At 42.8% G+C, this 14,184-nt stretch overlaps 1 protein-coding gene across 3 annotated transcripts in view; it reads right to left on the bottom strand.

Annotated features, from left to right (window-relative positions):
- ABCC4 (ATP binding cassette subfamily C member 4 (PEL blood group)) overlaps positions 1 to 14,184 on the bottom strand; it is a 283,152-nt gene that overhangs the window by 44,245 nt on the left and 224,723 nt on the right. For all 3 annotated transcript variants that reach the window (XM_074387539.1, XM_003928200.3, XM_074387538.1), the window contains one exon: positions 5,972 to 6,127. In XM_074387539.1, coding sequence (XP_074243640.1) covers positions 5,972 to 6,127 — 156 coding nt within the window. The remainder of the gene's footprint in view (positions 1 to 5,971; positions 6,128 to 14,184) is intronic.

The raw sequence follows: 14,184 nt of genomic DNA, 5'->3' as shown, positions 1-14,184 counted from the left end.
TTTCCAGATCCTTCAGTTAAGCAAACTCTTCTCTGAGTTACAGTACCACTGTGGTGTTCTCTTTGGGAAATGCACTTAACTACCTTGTGTTGTAAACACAAAGGAAGCATACATTTCAGCTAACTATTCTGTTTAAGAAAATTATTTAGGAAGTACTTTCACTGTTTGCTTCTTCCTGAAATTTTGAATACAAATTGAAGGGTACTTTCTTAAGGATTCAGTATTTGTTTGTTTGTTTATTTATTTATTTATTTATTTTGAGATGGAGTCTTGCTCTGTCACCCAGGCTGGAGTGCAGTGGCACCATCTCAGCTCACTGCAACCTCCACTTCCTGGGTTCAAGCAATTCTCCTGCCTCAGCCTCCAGAGTAGCTGGGATTAAAGGCACCCACCACCATGCCAGGCTAATTTTTGTATTTTTAGTAGAAACGACGTTTCATGATATTGGCCACGGTGGTCTAGAACTCCTGACCTTCTGATCTGCCCTCCCAATGTGCTGGATCACAGGCATGAGCCAGGGCACCTGGCCAGTATTTGTTTCTTAAAGTGACTCCAGGACTGGCCCCTGACTGTGTCTGTTACCATCTCCATGCCCCAGTTCCTTGCTGCTTACTCCCAACCACCAATCTGGGTTGCTCATGGTGTGGTCAAGAGTGACAGAGGATCCTGAACCATAAATGAAAGGGATGAGCCAGGAAGAGAGAGAACATGGTAACTCGTGCTCCACACAACCCCGGGAAGCCATGCAGGCCAGACTCGCCCAAACGTGGCTGTTCAGAGAAACAGCACTTGGTTCCACCTTTGCTGTGCGTGCTCCAAACTTCCTAGATTCCCTACATCAGGGTTTGGTGGCACAAGCAATTTGGCTTTCCACTCATTTCTGAGGAAGAGGGGTATATGCTTTCTGCACTGCCGACCAGTAACCTTCATGTAACCTCAAGTCTCTGGCCTTCACCCTCTGCGGCCACTGAGGCCTTGTAAGACGAAGGGCTCTGAGCTCCCACAAGGCAAGGTCTGGAGGATCTTCTGACACTCACTAGCTCATGACACATAAGTGAATATACTCTGTTTCCAAAATGATTTTCTTTTAGTGCTTAGTGTCACTTAAGGTTTTGGAAAAAATAAAAATAGAAAGAAACCACAATTCAGTCTTTCAAAATGACCTAACCATCCAAATGACAGACAAAGCTCAAAGAAAAGATACCTTTTGACTTTGCTCTATGTTTGCACTCTTTGGTTACTGGGAACCTTCTGTAAGTTGGGGAGACAGGAAAAAATGAGTGCTTTGGGAAGGTGAGGTGGGCAGATCATGAGGTCAGGAGATCAAGACCATCCTGGCCAACATGGTGAAACCCCATCTCTACTTAAAATACAAAAATTAGCTGGGCGTGATGGTGTATGCCTGTAATCCCAGTTACTCAGGAGGCTGAGGCAGGAGAATAGCTTGAATCCAGGAGGTGGAGATTACAGTGAGCCAGGATCGCGCCATTGCACTCCAGCCTGGCAAGAGAACGAGACTCCATCTCCAAAAAAAAGAAAGAAAGAAAGAAAGAAAAACACTGAGTAAAATATATGATGAGACATCATGCTATCCAACAAACATTTACTGAAAAAATAAACTGAGTTGGATAGTTATTAGTTCTGATTCTACTTATTAGCTGTACATCTCCAGGTAAGTCATTAATTTCCCTGAGCCTTAGTTTATTTCTGAAGAATGGGGCCAACTTGACACATGCCACCCGGCTGCAGTGACAATCACTCTGTTATGGGGCTCCTTGCACGGTGCTGCCAGGCAGCAGGAGCCCAGCTAAGCAGGGCAGGACAGTGAGGTACAGTGCTCTTCAAAAGGCAGGCGCAATCAATGGATCATGAAATCAGTTTTGTGGCTCGAGACCATCATTATGTCTTTTATATGAACCAGAACAGAATGTATGTGATAGAAAATATCAGGGCGCAGAAGCATGGAGTAATACCATGTTGAGAGGTTTTTGTTTCTGTTTCTGTGTGTGTGTGTGTGTGTGTGTGTGTGTGTGTGTGTGTGTGCATGTGCACCAGCACGAGCCCACACGAAATCATGTTGCAAAGCAGAGTTCCGATCGGGGATAGTGCTGGCCAACGTGGGTTTAAAGTCCCTAGGGGAGGGTTTAGAAACTCAGGATCTGGTGTTGGGATTCGCCCTACATTCCATTTGAATCCTGGCTCTGCTGTTTATTTGTTAAGTGGGTTAAGCAATCTGTGCCTCAGTTTGAAAACGTGTCAGATAAGGATGACACAGAATTGCTGTGAGGACAAAGTGGGAGATGGCAAGGAAAGAAGCGAACCATGCTGAGGGTTCTGCAAACGTTAGGAATTGTCACTACTTATGTAACTTGTCTGGGATGCAACGATCACGAACGCACTAGATCTAAGACAGACAGCCCCTGCTCTCATGCAGGGCTAAGAACCAGTGTCAGCTGTCTGCTCCGGAAATGCAAAGCATTAGAGGGGTACTGAGAGCAGTCAGGAATGCCGCTAAGACCAGGGTGGGGGGAACCCAGAAAACAAAGTGATAGCCTCACCTTTTGGCCCTTGTGGGAAAAACATTAGATTTCTCTCTTAGGCTTTTGCTGTGCACATGATTTTTCTGTGTTTGTTGCTGCTTCACTATTTAAATTTACATAAACAATTTGGTTCAAGAAATTCACCATGGATCACAGAAATAGGAGTTAATGAGCCAAGTCCTTCTAGAATAGTGAATAGTAATAATACCTTCAAGGCCTGCGCCCCAATCCTTAATTAGAAATAGGTACTATTTATTGAGCATTCCTCAGAACCCGGACAAGGGCCACAAACATGTTCTTATCCAGTAAAATCTTCACAACTAATCTGTAAGTTAGTAATTACTAGGCCTGGCTTAAGGATGAAGAAACTGAAGCTTAGAGGCTAAGTGACTTCATTGAGGTCACACTGGTATCAGGCAGAGCTGGAATAAAATGTGAGTTGTGCTGACGCTTAGAAGATGCTCTGAAAGATTCTGTCCCAAGCAGTCTGCTGAATGATTTCCTGGGTCACATTAAGCATTGCATAGTCACTCTAGACTACGTTTCCTTTTTTCAACCCACATTGAGCCTTGGAGACAAAGGCATAAAAAAGAAAGGTTCTATGTTTACAATGCTTGGAGATCAGGATCTACATGGATACAAAGCTTAGTGGTGTTTTGTAAGCATGCTCCCTGGACTATATACATAGCACATTTGCTCAAAAGTAGGGTGGAAACTTATGGAACTGGACCAAAACCTGGTGATGTCAAGGTATATTTAGTCTTTGCTCAGATGTGCTTCCAAAACGTTACTGGCAGAGCCAAGAATCATCTAATGTTACTTCTTTATTTAGAGTTCTTTTATGTACACAAGCACACAACTATTTCTTATTAAGAAGCACTCAAAGTAAATGCAGGGCAAGTTCCTAGATCCTTTCATCCAAGGATATAAAAGTACTTCACAGACATGCCCATTCTCTGCTAAGTAAACTGCATTTGGCCCATTTTTGAGATGGGCAGAACCAAAATACAAAATTTGAGAATGTATACCCTCATTTTCTACTATAAGCACCAAGTGATGCTTGCAATAGCCAGAGGGAATCTAATGTGCTAAACATTTCTTCCCATTTTATCCTGAAAAGGACACTTTTTTTCTTTTAAATTAAAAAAAAAATTGTGGTAAAATACACATAGCATAAAATTTACCACTTTCACTGTTTCAAAGTAAACATTTCAGTGATCTGAAGGACATTCACACTGTGCTGTAGCCATCACCACCATCCACTCATTCACAAGATGCTTTTCATCTTACGAATCTGAAGTCCTATGTGAGATACTGTAACTTCCTATCCCCCACCTTCCCTCAGCCCCCAGTGACCATCCTTCTACTCTGTGTCTCTGTGAAACTGACTAGTCTAGGCACCTCATACTAGGGGAACCATCCAGTGTTTGCCCTTCGTGACTGGCTTATTTTCACTTAGCATAATGTCTTTAGGGCATATCTGCATTATAGACTATGTCGGAATTTCCTTCCATTTTAAAGCTGAAAAATTTCCCATTGTATGGACAGACCACATTCTGTTCATCCACTCATCTGGTGATGGACAATAGGGCCATTTCTACCTTTTGGGTACTGTGATTATCATGGATGTACAAAAACCTGAGATCCTGCTTCCAATTCTTTCAGGAAGCGGAACTGCTGGGTCATATGTTAGCTCTCTTTGGAAAACTCTATACTATTTTCCAAAGTGGCTGCACCATTTCACATTCCCACCAACAGTGCACAAGGGTTCTGGTTTCTTCACATCTTCAAAATTCCTTAAGAATGATTCCAGTTGTTTTAGAGGTCAGTGCTAGGGTAGCCATAACTGTACTGGTGTAAGATAAAAATCACATTCTCCTTCCCTTCTGGTGTCATGTTCTCTATGCTTCCTAATAAATGGGCCTTTAACAGTTGTTTACATCCACATGCCCAGAAAGCACATTTCTGCCTGGGTTTTGCTCGTCTCCTCTCCGTGTTTCTCTTCTCAAGAATGTGTGAGTGTGAGTGTGTGTGGGGCTGGGGGTGTGTTCCTCAGCTCCCCTCAATGACCGTAGAGTATTTTAAAAATCCCACATTAAAAACAAACAAACAGGGCCGGGCGCGGTGGCTCAAGCCTGTAATCCCAGCACTTTGGGAGGCCGAGGCGGGTGGATCACGAGGTCAAGAGATCAAGACCGTCCTGGTCAACATGGTGAAACCCCGTCTCTACTAAAAATACGGAAAAAAAAAAAAGTAGCTGGGCATGGTGGTGCGTGCCTGTAATCTGAGCTACTCAGGAGGCTGAGGCAGGAGAATTGCCTGAACCCAGGAGGCGGAGGTTGCGGTGAGCCGAGATCGCGCCATTGCACTCCAGCCTGGGTAATAAGAGCAAAACTCCATCTCAAAATAAGCAAAAACAAAACAAACAAACAAACAAACAAAAACCCAGCCATGTCTGGAGTTGAATGTGCAGGAGTGTTAAAGTGAAGGACGGGATGGAACTGTAAGCCTGATGGAAGCCATGAGGCCCCGGCTGCAGACCCCATTCCGGTGGGACAAGGTCTATCCTGCTTATGTCTATACACCTGGAGAACAATAATTACTCAACGGATACTTCCTGAATTTATGTTAAATATGAACCAAAGCAATGACAGGAGCTCTCACTGCGCAAATAATCCAGCCTCTAGAACACTCCTTGAGAATCATAATTCTGTTAAGGAGAAGAAAAGATGATAGAATCAGAGCCCAGGAAGGCATGGCCAATTTAATCCTCTACCAAAATAGCAAACACATACTGGGTCTGTGTGAGGCATGCCACACACCCTCACGACGGCGATCCTAAGAAAGACAAAGCTGAAGTGCAGAGAGACGGAATTCCTCCTCTCGTGTTCCTCCTTGCTATTCTCTAACAACTCCCTGGTTAAAATCATTCACCAAGAGCTAGATTCTAAAACTCACGGCAAAGCAACTATAAGCTTTGTAATTCTCACAGCCCACACTTTCACAGAAAGCTCTTCATGGAGGTAATCACCTTTGAGAAGATAGCTTTAGTTCCTACAGCACAATTCCAGCATTAAAACACTTAAAATCCACGTCTCCCCTTAGAAACCTTTCCAGTGCTAAACAAACCATGCATCATTTTGTTCTTGGAATTCTGTGGTCGTCAGTGGATAAAGCTGTGGCATCGGAGTACAGAAATCTATCTGGGTAAGTTACTATTAAATATCAAACACACACACACAGAAACAAACAAAGCTGGATATCTGATGAAAATATCTGGAGAAAATATTTGCTTTTCAAAACATGCTCTATTAGGTGAAAAAAACAACAACAATTCTTTCATCCAATTAAAAAAAAGCAATAAAAATAAAAGCAATTAAACATAGTTGCTCTTCTAAAAGGAGCAGGTAAGGACGCTATGACTTGCATACCTGAGGTATGATTGACATTTTCTTCCTTAAATCGTGAAGTCCAATTTCAGTTGTCAAGATCTTATCAATCCAAATTTTACCTTCGGGTTCTGACAATCTAAAAAGGGCCGAGATGAGGGAACTTTTTCCAGCTCCAGTTCTTCCCACAATGCCAACCTACAGAGAGATCCAGGAGGCAGGATTTAAAAAAAAAAAAAAATTAATTAACAAGATAAAGCAAAAGTAGGAGAAAACTTTTGGTTTTTGAAGAAGAATTAAGGACATTCTACATGGAGTATAGTCTAAGAGTTTCCCAACCTCAGCACTGACGACCTTCTGAGCTGGATACTTCTTTTGGGGGGCTGCCCTGGGCATTATGGGGGATTTACTAGCATCCCCGGACCCTACTGCATAGATGCCAGGAGCACACTCCTAAGATACCACCAAAAATGTCACTGACAAATGTCCCCTGGGGCAAAACTGCCCCTGCTTGGGATCCACTGTTCTAAAAACAGAGTTAAAAATAACAGAATCTGTTTACTGGCACTGAAAAGTCAACAGTCTCCCAAGTGGCCCATGAAAAGGCAACTTTTAAATTAGTTTTACTTGTAGGATCTGAGTAACTTGACTTTCTGAAATAATTTCGCAGGGATATTAATTCAAGACAGAGGTGTCAGAAGTGACATAAACGAGTATTCATTTTTCAGAGTTCTGTCATTTAAGATGACATATTCTTTGGTAGAAAAACTTCCAAATATTAACTATCTGGCTATATTTTGTCTCAAACGGAAATGCTTTAAAATTCTGAAGTGAAGATTGCAGAGTCTTAAAAGACAGTAATAACTAGTAGCCAAAAAACACATAATGAGATCAACAACAACACAAATAACATTTGCTGTTTATGTAAGGCCTTTCATCTCAGCAGTTCAAAAGGCATTTTACAAACTAATTAATACTTACAATTGCCCCTTGAGAAACATTTGTGTCAAGTATCACTCCTCTATTAAAGCCAAGAGCCAGAGAAATGAAGTGCACTGCCAATACCATCAAAGAATCAACGAAATACAGGTAAAAACGTGGGGGCTATATTATACTGTAAAAACTGGCTTTCTCACGTGTGCATATAAATCTGTATGCAGAAACTGGCCTCTGTGCCAATGACCTTGCCCAACTGCAAATTTCCTGGAGGGAACTTCCCAAGAAATGACATCCTCCTTATTTAGGAATCTGGAGTCAACAAAGGCCACAAGAGATGCCTTCAATCATTTGTCAATTAATAAATTTCAAAACTCACTGCTTTAAACAGAGAGGAAGCAAACTTTACTGAGCACTGAGTATGTGTTGGGAATGTGACATTTACCTCATTTAAACACCTCCATATCTGTAAAGTCAATAATGGCATTTCCACAAGGAATTTTATCTTTAAAGAGATAAGTGTACAAAATATAAAAATGTAAATGTTTTAAAAGTGGCTTTAGCTAATTTTACTACCTTTGTAGTCATTTTCTTTCTACCTTATGGTAAATCCTAGCTTATATTTTATAGGTGGACCATTTTCTGCATATAGGTACATCCTGGTGCATGCATGAGTATGTGTGTGTGTGTGTGTGTGTGTGTGTGTGTGTGTACATGTGTGTGGCTTATGCGTGTTTCTGAGTATCTCTGGGTGTCCTTATGTGTAAATCAGCACGTATCCAGACGTAGACAAATGCTGTGTTTGTGAGAATGTGTGGACACTTATGTTATCAGCTCTGTGGGAAACTGAGCCATCTGTGCAAACCTGGACGTTTGTAGGCTATTATTGGTAGATGGCCAGTATGCGCCCCTCAAAGGTAGGGGACACGGAGGGCTGCCTACGACCATAAGACTAGGCACTCAAAACTCAGGTGAGGATATAATCAGGAAAAGGCAACCAAAGAAAACCTAGCTCTGGTTACTTCTCTTTTCAAAGTCATCAAAATTATAGTCTCCAAGTCTTTCACAAGTCACCAATGGGTTTTACCAAATCCTATGGAGAATATCACTAATATCAGTAAGTTTCATTCATAACACCAAAGAGATACTTAGTCTTATTTTAATTGTGTTACAATATCCCCTTTTTATTTTCCCAACTGGGCCAAGAGTGGTCTCCATGGCCAAACATTAGATTTGGATCTCTCTTCAGATATAAAACTCAACATGATCAATACCCAGTACCCCACTCAGAACAGCTGCTGCTTCTGACTCCTCCATTTTAATCTAATAAATTCTTCCCCATGTTCACAGGCTCAAAACACCCACCTCCCAGCTTTCCCCAACAACATACCCTAAAGATATTACTTGTTCTGTTTCTTGACTCAATACCCTCATTTTAATTTCTGCAGCCATTACCTGAGTGCAAGGCTGCATTAACATTTGAAAAACAAAACAAACCCTTTTGCTAGTTATAACCAGTGCAAGTGAATTTGAAAAATAAATAAACAACCCCAGCAATCTAACAGAATCCTTGTTATACGTTAATGCTTTTTCTTTCTGAACCTGAATGTGTTATCTGTATTCCTAAAGATAAAATCTCACATATTTAAACGAAATGAGAATATGAACAGATTATTATAATCTATTTTCATTTATTATTTAATGAAAGTATTTACTTTAGTGGCCACATAATATTACAGTATATATGATTATTTATTCAACAAATCCCCTATTTGTGGATGTTAAGGCTCCATATTTTGCTATTGTAAATAATACCATGTTAAATACCCTTGAAGCTATACCTTTGCAAACAACCTTAATTAGTTCCTTAAAATAAATTCTTAGATGTGGAATTGCTGAGGAACAGGTATGAACATTTTCAAAGGAGGCTGTTAAGTCATGCCAAACTACCCTCCAGAAATACAATACCAATTTCTACTCCCACCTGTATCCCTGCAAATTCACTAACCAGGGTGTTACAACTTTGTTTAATTAACATTAGTTTGATTCTACAAAGTGGAATCACTTGCCGCATCACAGCTTGCTCGCAGTACATGAGATCTATTGGCTTCAGGCCTCCAGCGTCTTCCCTGTGCACTCACTTCTCAGATTCGACTTCCGAAGTACAGCTCTCTGCCTGGCCCTCCACACTGAGAAACCTCCTCTACAAAATGGTCCCAACTAACCTTTCCATCCTTAGCTCCATGGCTGGCTTGAGTTTGCGGGGTGGCTGTGAAGACTAAGCGTGCACGTGTGTCATTCACCTAGTAGTTCCTGCCCCTGTACACTCAGAGGTGCCGAATGCTTCATTCACATCGAATCACGGCATCCTGCCTTGGCATATGCCATCGTGCCTTTCACAGGCATTTCGACCTGCTGAAATCCTAACCATTTTACAAAGTCTGTTTCAAATGCATCATCGCATTAAAATCCTCCACCTGTCCCCTCGTGGATTTCCCCACACTTAATGGCTGTCATACACCTTTTCTAAACAGCCATAAAATCTGTGAACTCCTGTCTTACAGAGCAGACATTTATACACTACAGGCAGTGCTCAACTTATGACCACGGTCAGGACCGCGGAACGGTCGTAACACGATTTGGTCGTTGAGTAGGCTATATGTACAGTTGAAATGGTGCACGCAGAGATGGTAGTGCTGCCAGAAGCTGGTCCGCACTGTCGTACGCCCAGCTGGGCAACGTTTGCGCTGCCAGATGTGGAGCAGACGTGGCTAGCGATTGTGGTCGTAAAATCGAATGGTCGTAAGTTGCACAGGTCGTAAGTCGATCAATACCTGTACTTTGTTTCCTCTACTAGGTGATAAGTGCTGTAGGCAGGACCTATATTAGAATTAGCTTTGTATTCTTTGTATCACCTGTGATGTCCTGCAAAAACCAGAACTCCCCCAGAGAGTTGAGCATTTAACTCAGGCTTGAAAGGCTTATGGGAACACTATTGCCATATTGCTCAGGTACACAAAAGGTGTTTTCTGCCTCTTATCTCATTTAAGTTATACAACTAAAACGGTTAGGCCCTATCAGTTGCATTTTTCAAGAGAGAAAAATCAAGCCTTAGTAAGATTGATTAAATTGTCTGAAATAACTGAGCCCCTAAGTCGCATAATGGAACTGAAACCCAGGTCTGCCAGCCTCTTGCCCATTCTGCTGATGGCCTCCCTATCACTTGGACAGCCTGGCTCTGTATTCCCTTGGTCCAGCTAGAAGGGAGACAGCAGGAGAAGTGTGGTTGTTGTAGGCACTGGCCTGCTATACTGATCCTATTGTCACACATTTAATGCATGGTATGGACATTGGTGAGTATCAGAAGGTAGCTGGAACAAGAAACTGACAACTTTGAGCCAAGAGGGTACCTGTATTAGGGTGGATTACAGCTGTTGACAGGAAGAAGTGGCACCCACAGCAGAGGCTGGGAGAGAGAACAGCAGCTACGCTGGGCATGGGGCACCTAGGAAACAGTCAGACAGACCTAGTGCACTGTTTGGGGCAGTGAGACTAATTTTGGTCCCATCCAGTAGTGAAAGGAATTCAATTACATAGCTGTGCTGAGCGGGTATGAGGACAGAGACTGCTTACAGGAAAGGGTGTATTGTGGGGTGAAAAGTGTGACAGAAGACAGAGATGACTGGAAAGGTGCAAAGGAATGCAGAAATGCAGAATCACACAGAATTAACTGTAATGTAAACTCACGATTTGTAGAAAAGTAAAAACAAAAAAATCTGTACGGTTGTATGTGGCCAGGGACTATCCAGAGTCTCATGTTTCCTTGTAAGAGAGGCTGGGGTAATCCTGAGCTCAACTTCAAGTCGTCAAAAGAAGTTTCTTGGAAATCTCAAATTATCAGTCATCAGAAGTTGCTTACTGGAGAGCGATGGCTTTACTGCAGGGTCAGGAGTCGGGCTGGTTCTTGTGCCAACGCAATTTTAATCAAAAGGGTGGGGTGGGCCTGACAGTCTGCATTTCTAGCATGTTCCCAGCAGAGGCAGGCGATGCGGATCCCAGCCCCCAAGATGAGCAAGCAGGCGGGGGAAGTGGGACAATCTGGCTGTGAGGGGAGGGGTTTCTCGGCAAACATTAATGTAAAACAGGAGAAAATACAAGAAACTAATATTTTTGCACATTATAGCAAGGTCTAATACACATCTGTAAAAATGTATCATCCAAGTAATAGCTCTGAGCAAGAAAAAAAAAATAACAAACCAAAATCAATCTACCTCTAGACCTGAAAAATGCTTTAAAATGGCCCAGTACTCTCTTAAATGATTAAATCAACCACAAAATCATCTAAATGAAAAATGCAGCCAGTGTTTGGAATCTAACCAGGAATCCTAGGGTGGTATATACCTCATTTTGGTTCATTCTTTTTTACTTGCTATTTCTTCTATTAATTAGAAACCTGCTTAGTGCCTATTACTTTTTCCTATTTATTATAACATCCAGGAATCTGAGCAGATGAAGCAATTGAAAGAGAATGAAGCCCTGTTTCTGCTGTGTGGACACATCCCTGCCGGAAAAAATGCCTCTCTCCATCAGATCCAACAGCGAAAGGGACTACTGAGATCCTGGGGCTGCCGGCAGGTGTGGAGAAGATGAACCCTGAATATACACAGGCAAAGTGGAACAATTCACCCTGATGATGCCTGGATGCCATCTCGGAATACACAAATAGAGCTAAAGGTGACACTGGGGGTGAACCAGGACACAAATCAAAGCCAAGTGGGGCTGGGTGCAGTGGCTCATGCCTGTAATCTCAGCACTTTGGGAGGTCAAAGCAGGTGGATCGCTTGAGGCCAGGAGTTCGAGACCAGCCTAGCCAACACGGTGAAACCCCAAGCTACTTGGGAGGCTGAGGCAGGAGAAATCACTTGAACCAGGGAAGCTGAGTGAGCCGAGATTGTGCCACTGCACTCCAGCGTGGATGACACAACAAGACTCGGTCTTAAAAAAAAACAAAAGCCAAGTGCTTGTAGCTCTAATTCAGTCTTCAAATTCAATTTACCCACCTGTTGAGAAATGCTGAATGTATGATTGCTGAGAAATGCTGAGTGTCTGCTAAGAATAGTGGCAAGGAAAACCTAGATGTATCCACCAAGTAGAAAACTATTTGGGGCATTCTAAAGTGGCAGGACAATATATAAATATCATACACTGGTTAAAAACAGTTCTTTAAGTCTGGGACATCTGACCCTGCCCCCGTAGTTCCCTTGTGAGGAATACTTTTTAGTTTGTGTGTGATCAGTGGTAAGTGGGCACCAGATGCCTACTTGGTATATTTTTGTGTTTGAGAAAATACCAAACATCTGTTTGCTAATAATCATCACCTGTTCAGAGAGAATCGATGTGTGGGTCAGAGTCTGCTCAGGGCCTTCAGCCTGGAATGCTGTCAGCTCCCTGAGACTCTCAGCTTGGAAGGCTGCTGGCCCCTCAGATAGTCCCACTTTGCTGTTCTATCTGAGTGTCTGGTTCTCAATTCGCTCAGTGCCGCCTGGGTGGGGGTCTCTATGGCCGAGCTAGTCTTGGTATCCTTCCACATTGTAGATCTCAGGTAATCCTATGATGTAGCGGGGTGGGGTTTAAGATGAAACAATATCAGTGTGGAGATATAGGTTGTTTTCTAACTTGTACAACAGAGATTTGTAGATAATTCATATTTCACAGCTTCAAGGGAAATTTACAACGTGACGAAACTGACTGAATGATGATGACCACAGAGGACCAATAAACACAGTGTCTGAGAGGAAGCAAACATTTCCCTGGCACCATCAGGAACAGAGTCTGAAAAACCTTGCTTTCAGCAAGAGCTACAGCTGATGTTGTCTGCAGAGTGGTCTTCATCTTCTTTACACTCACAAGGACACGGGGTAGATAATGAGGAATCAGCTTTTGCTGGTTGCCTGGGTATCATCTGGCCATGAAGCTGCATATTTATTTTTCATGGCACAATGAAAAAATTATGACTATAGTCCATTAAATGGGTCTGTGGTGGGAAGAGCTGAAAAGAGCAGTTCTGAAAGTATCTAACACTGATGCCCAGGGAATGGGCTGTTTGCAGGGGCTGTCATGTGTGTTTTGTTACTGATTTCTTCGTATGTTCGTATCTCTCACTCTCACAGGCACCCACCATATGCCCTGCAGCATGCCATTTTCCAGGGGTGCAGAGGTGAATATAAAATGCTCCCTGACTTTAAGACTCAGGGTACTGTGAGATGCTGAACCAGAATTATACATCATGCTATTGTGCTACCTTCTTTAGCAAAAAAATTGTGATAAGATACACAAAAGGCATTTAGTGTACTTTTAAAATTGTGGTAAAATAACATACAATTGATTATTGTAACCACTTTAAAATGTACAGTTCTGTTGCATTAAATACATTCATGTTGTTGGGCAACCATCACCATCATCCACCTCTAAAACTCTGTTCTTCTTGTGAAACTGAAACTCTGTACAAATTAAACACTAATGCCCACTCCCCTATCCCTGCCACCCACCATCCGACTTTGTCTCCATGGCTAACTCCTCCAGGTACCCACATGTAAGTGGAATCTTACAGCACTGTCCTTATGTGTCTGGCCTAGCTCACTCAGCATAATGTCCTCAGGGCTCATCCATGTCACAGCATTTGTCAGAATTTCCTTCTGTAATCCCAGGTGTGATATGGGAGGCTAAGGTGTGCAGATTATTTGAGCTGAGGAGTTCAAGACCAGCCATGGCCAACATGGCAAAACCCAGTCTCTACTAAAAACACAAAACTGAGTTGGGTGCAGTGGCGCACACCTGTAATCCCAGCTACTCGGGAGGTTGAGGCAGGAGAATGGCTTGAACATGGGAGGTGGAGGTAACAGTGAGCCAAGAACATGACCTTGCATGTTAGCCTGGGTGACAGAGCAAGACTCTTGTCTCAGAACAAGAATCTGTAAGATGATGTGGAGAATACAGTTTCATGGAGGCAGAGATGTCGGAACTAACTGAAAAAGTGTGCACACTAGGAGCAAGGCAGACAGGTGCTTGGGGAGAAGGACAGCACCCTGAGTGCAGGGGCTGGGTGCCCATGTTGGGAGTTCTAACGAGAGGGGTGGGAAGGGGAAGAGATTCCTACTGTCTTGTTTGTCTGTTTTAATTCTATCAAGAGGCTGTCTTAGTCCTGGCCATGGGCCCTAGGCCACATGCGAAAGGGACGTTACTGGTGGACTTAGATGCCTACAGAACCAGCTCACAAACCTCCACATAGCCTCCCAATCCCCTCCTTGCTTTCCTTTCAG

The sequence above is a fragment of the Saimiri boliviensis genome, chromosome 16 (genome assembly GCF_048565385.1).
Source record: "Saimiri boliviensis isolate mSaiBol1 chromosome 16, mSaiBol1.pri, whole genome shotgun sequence".
NCBI classification, from domain to species: Eukaryota; Metazoa; Chordata; class Mammalia; order Primates; family Cebidae; genus Saimiri; species Saimiri boliviensis.
The sequence above is the reverse complement of the archived record's forward strand: the minus strand, read 5'-3'. Positions and strand labels throughout refer to the sequence as shown.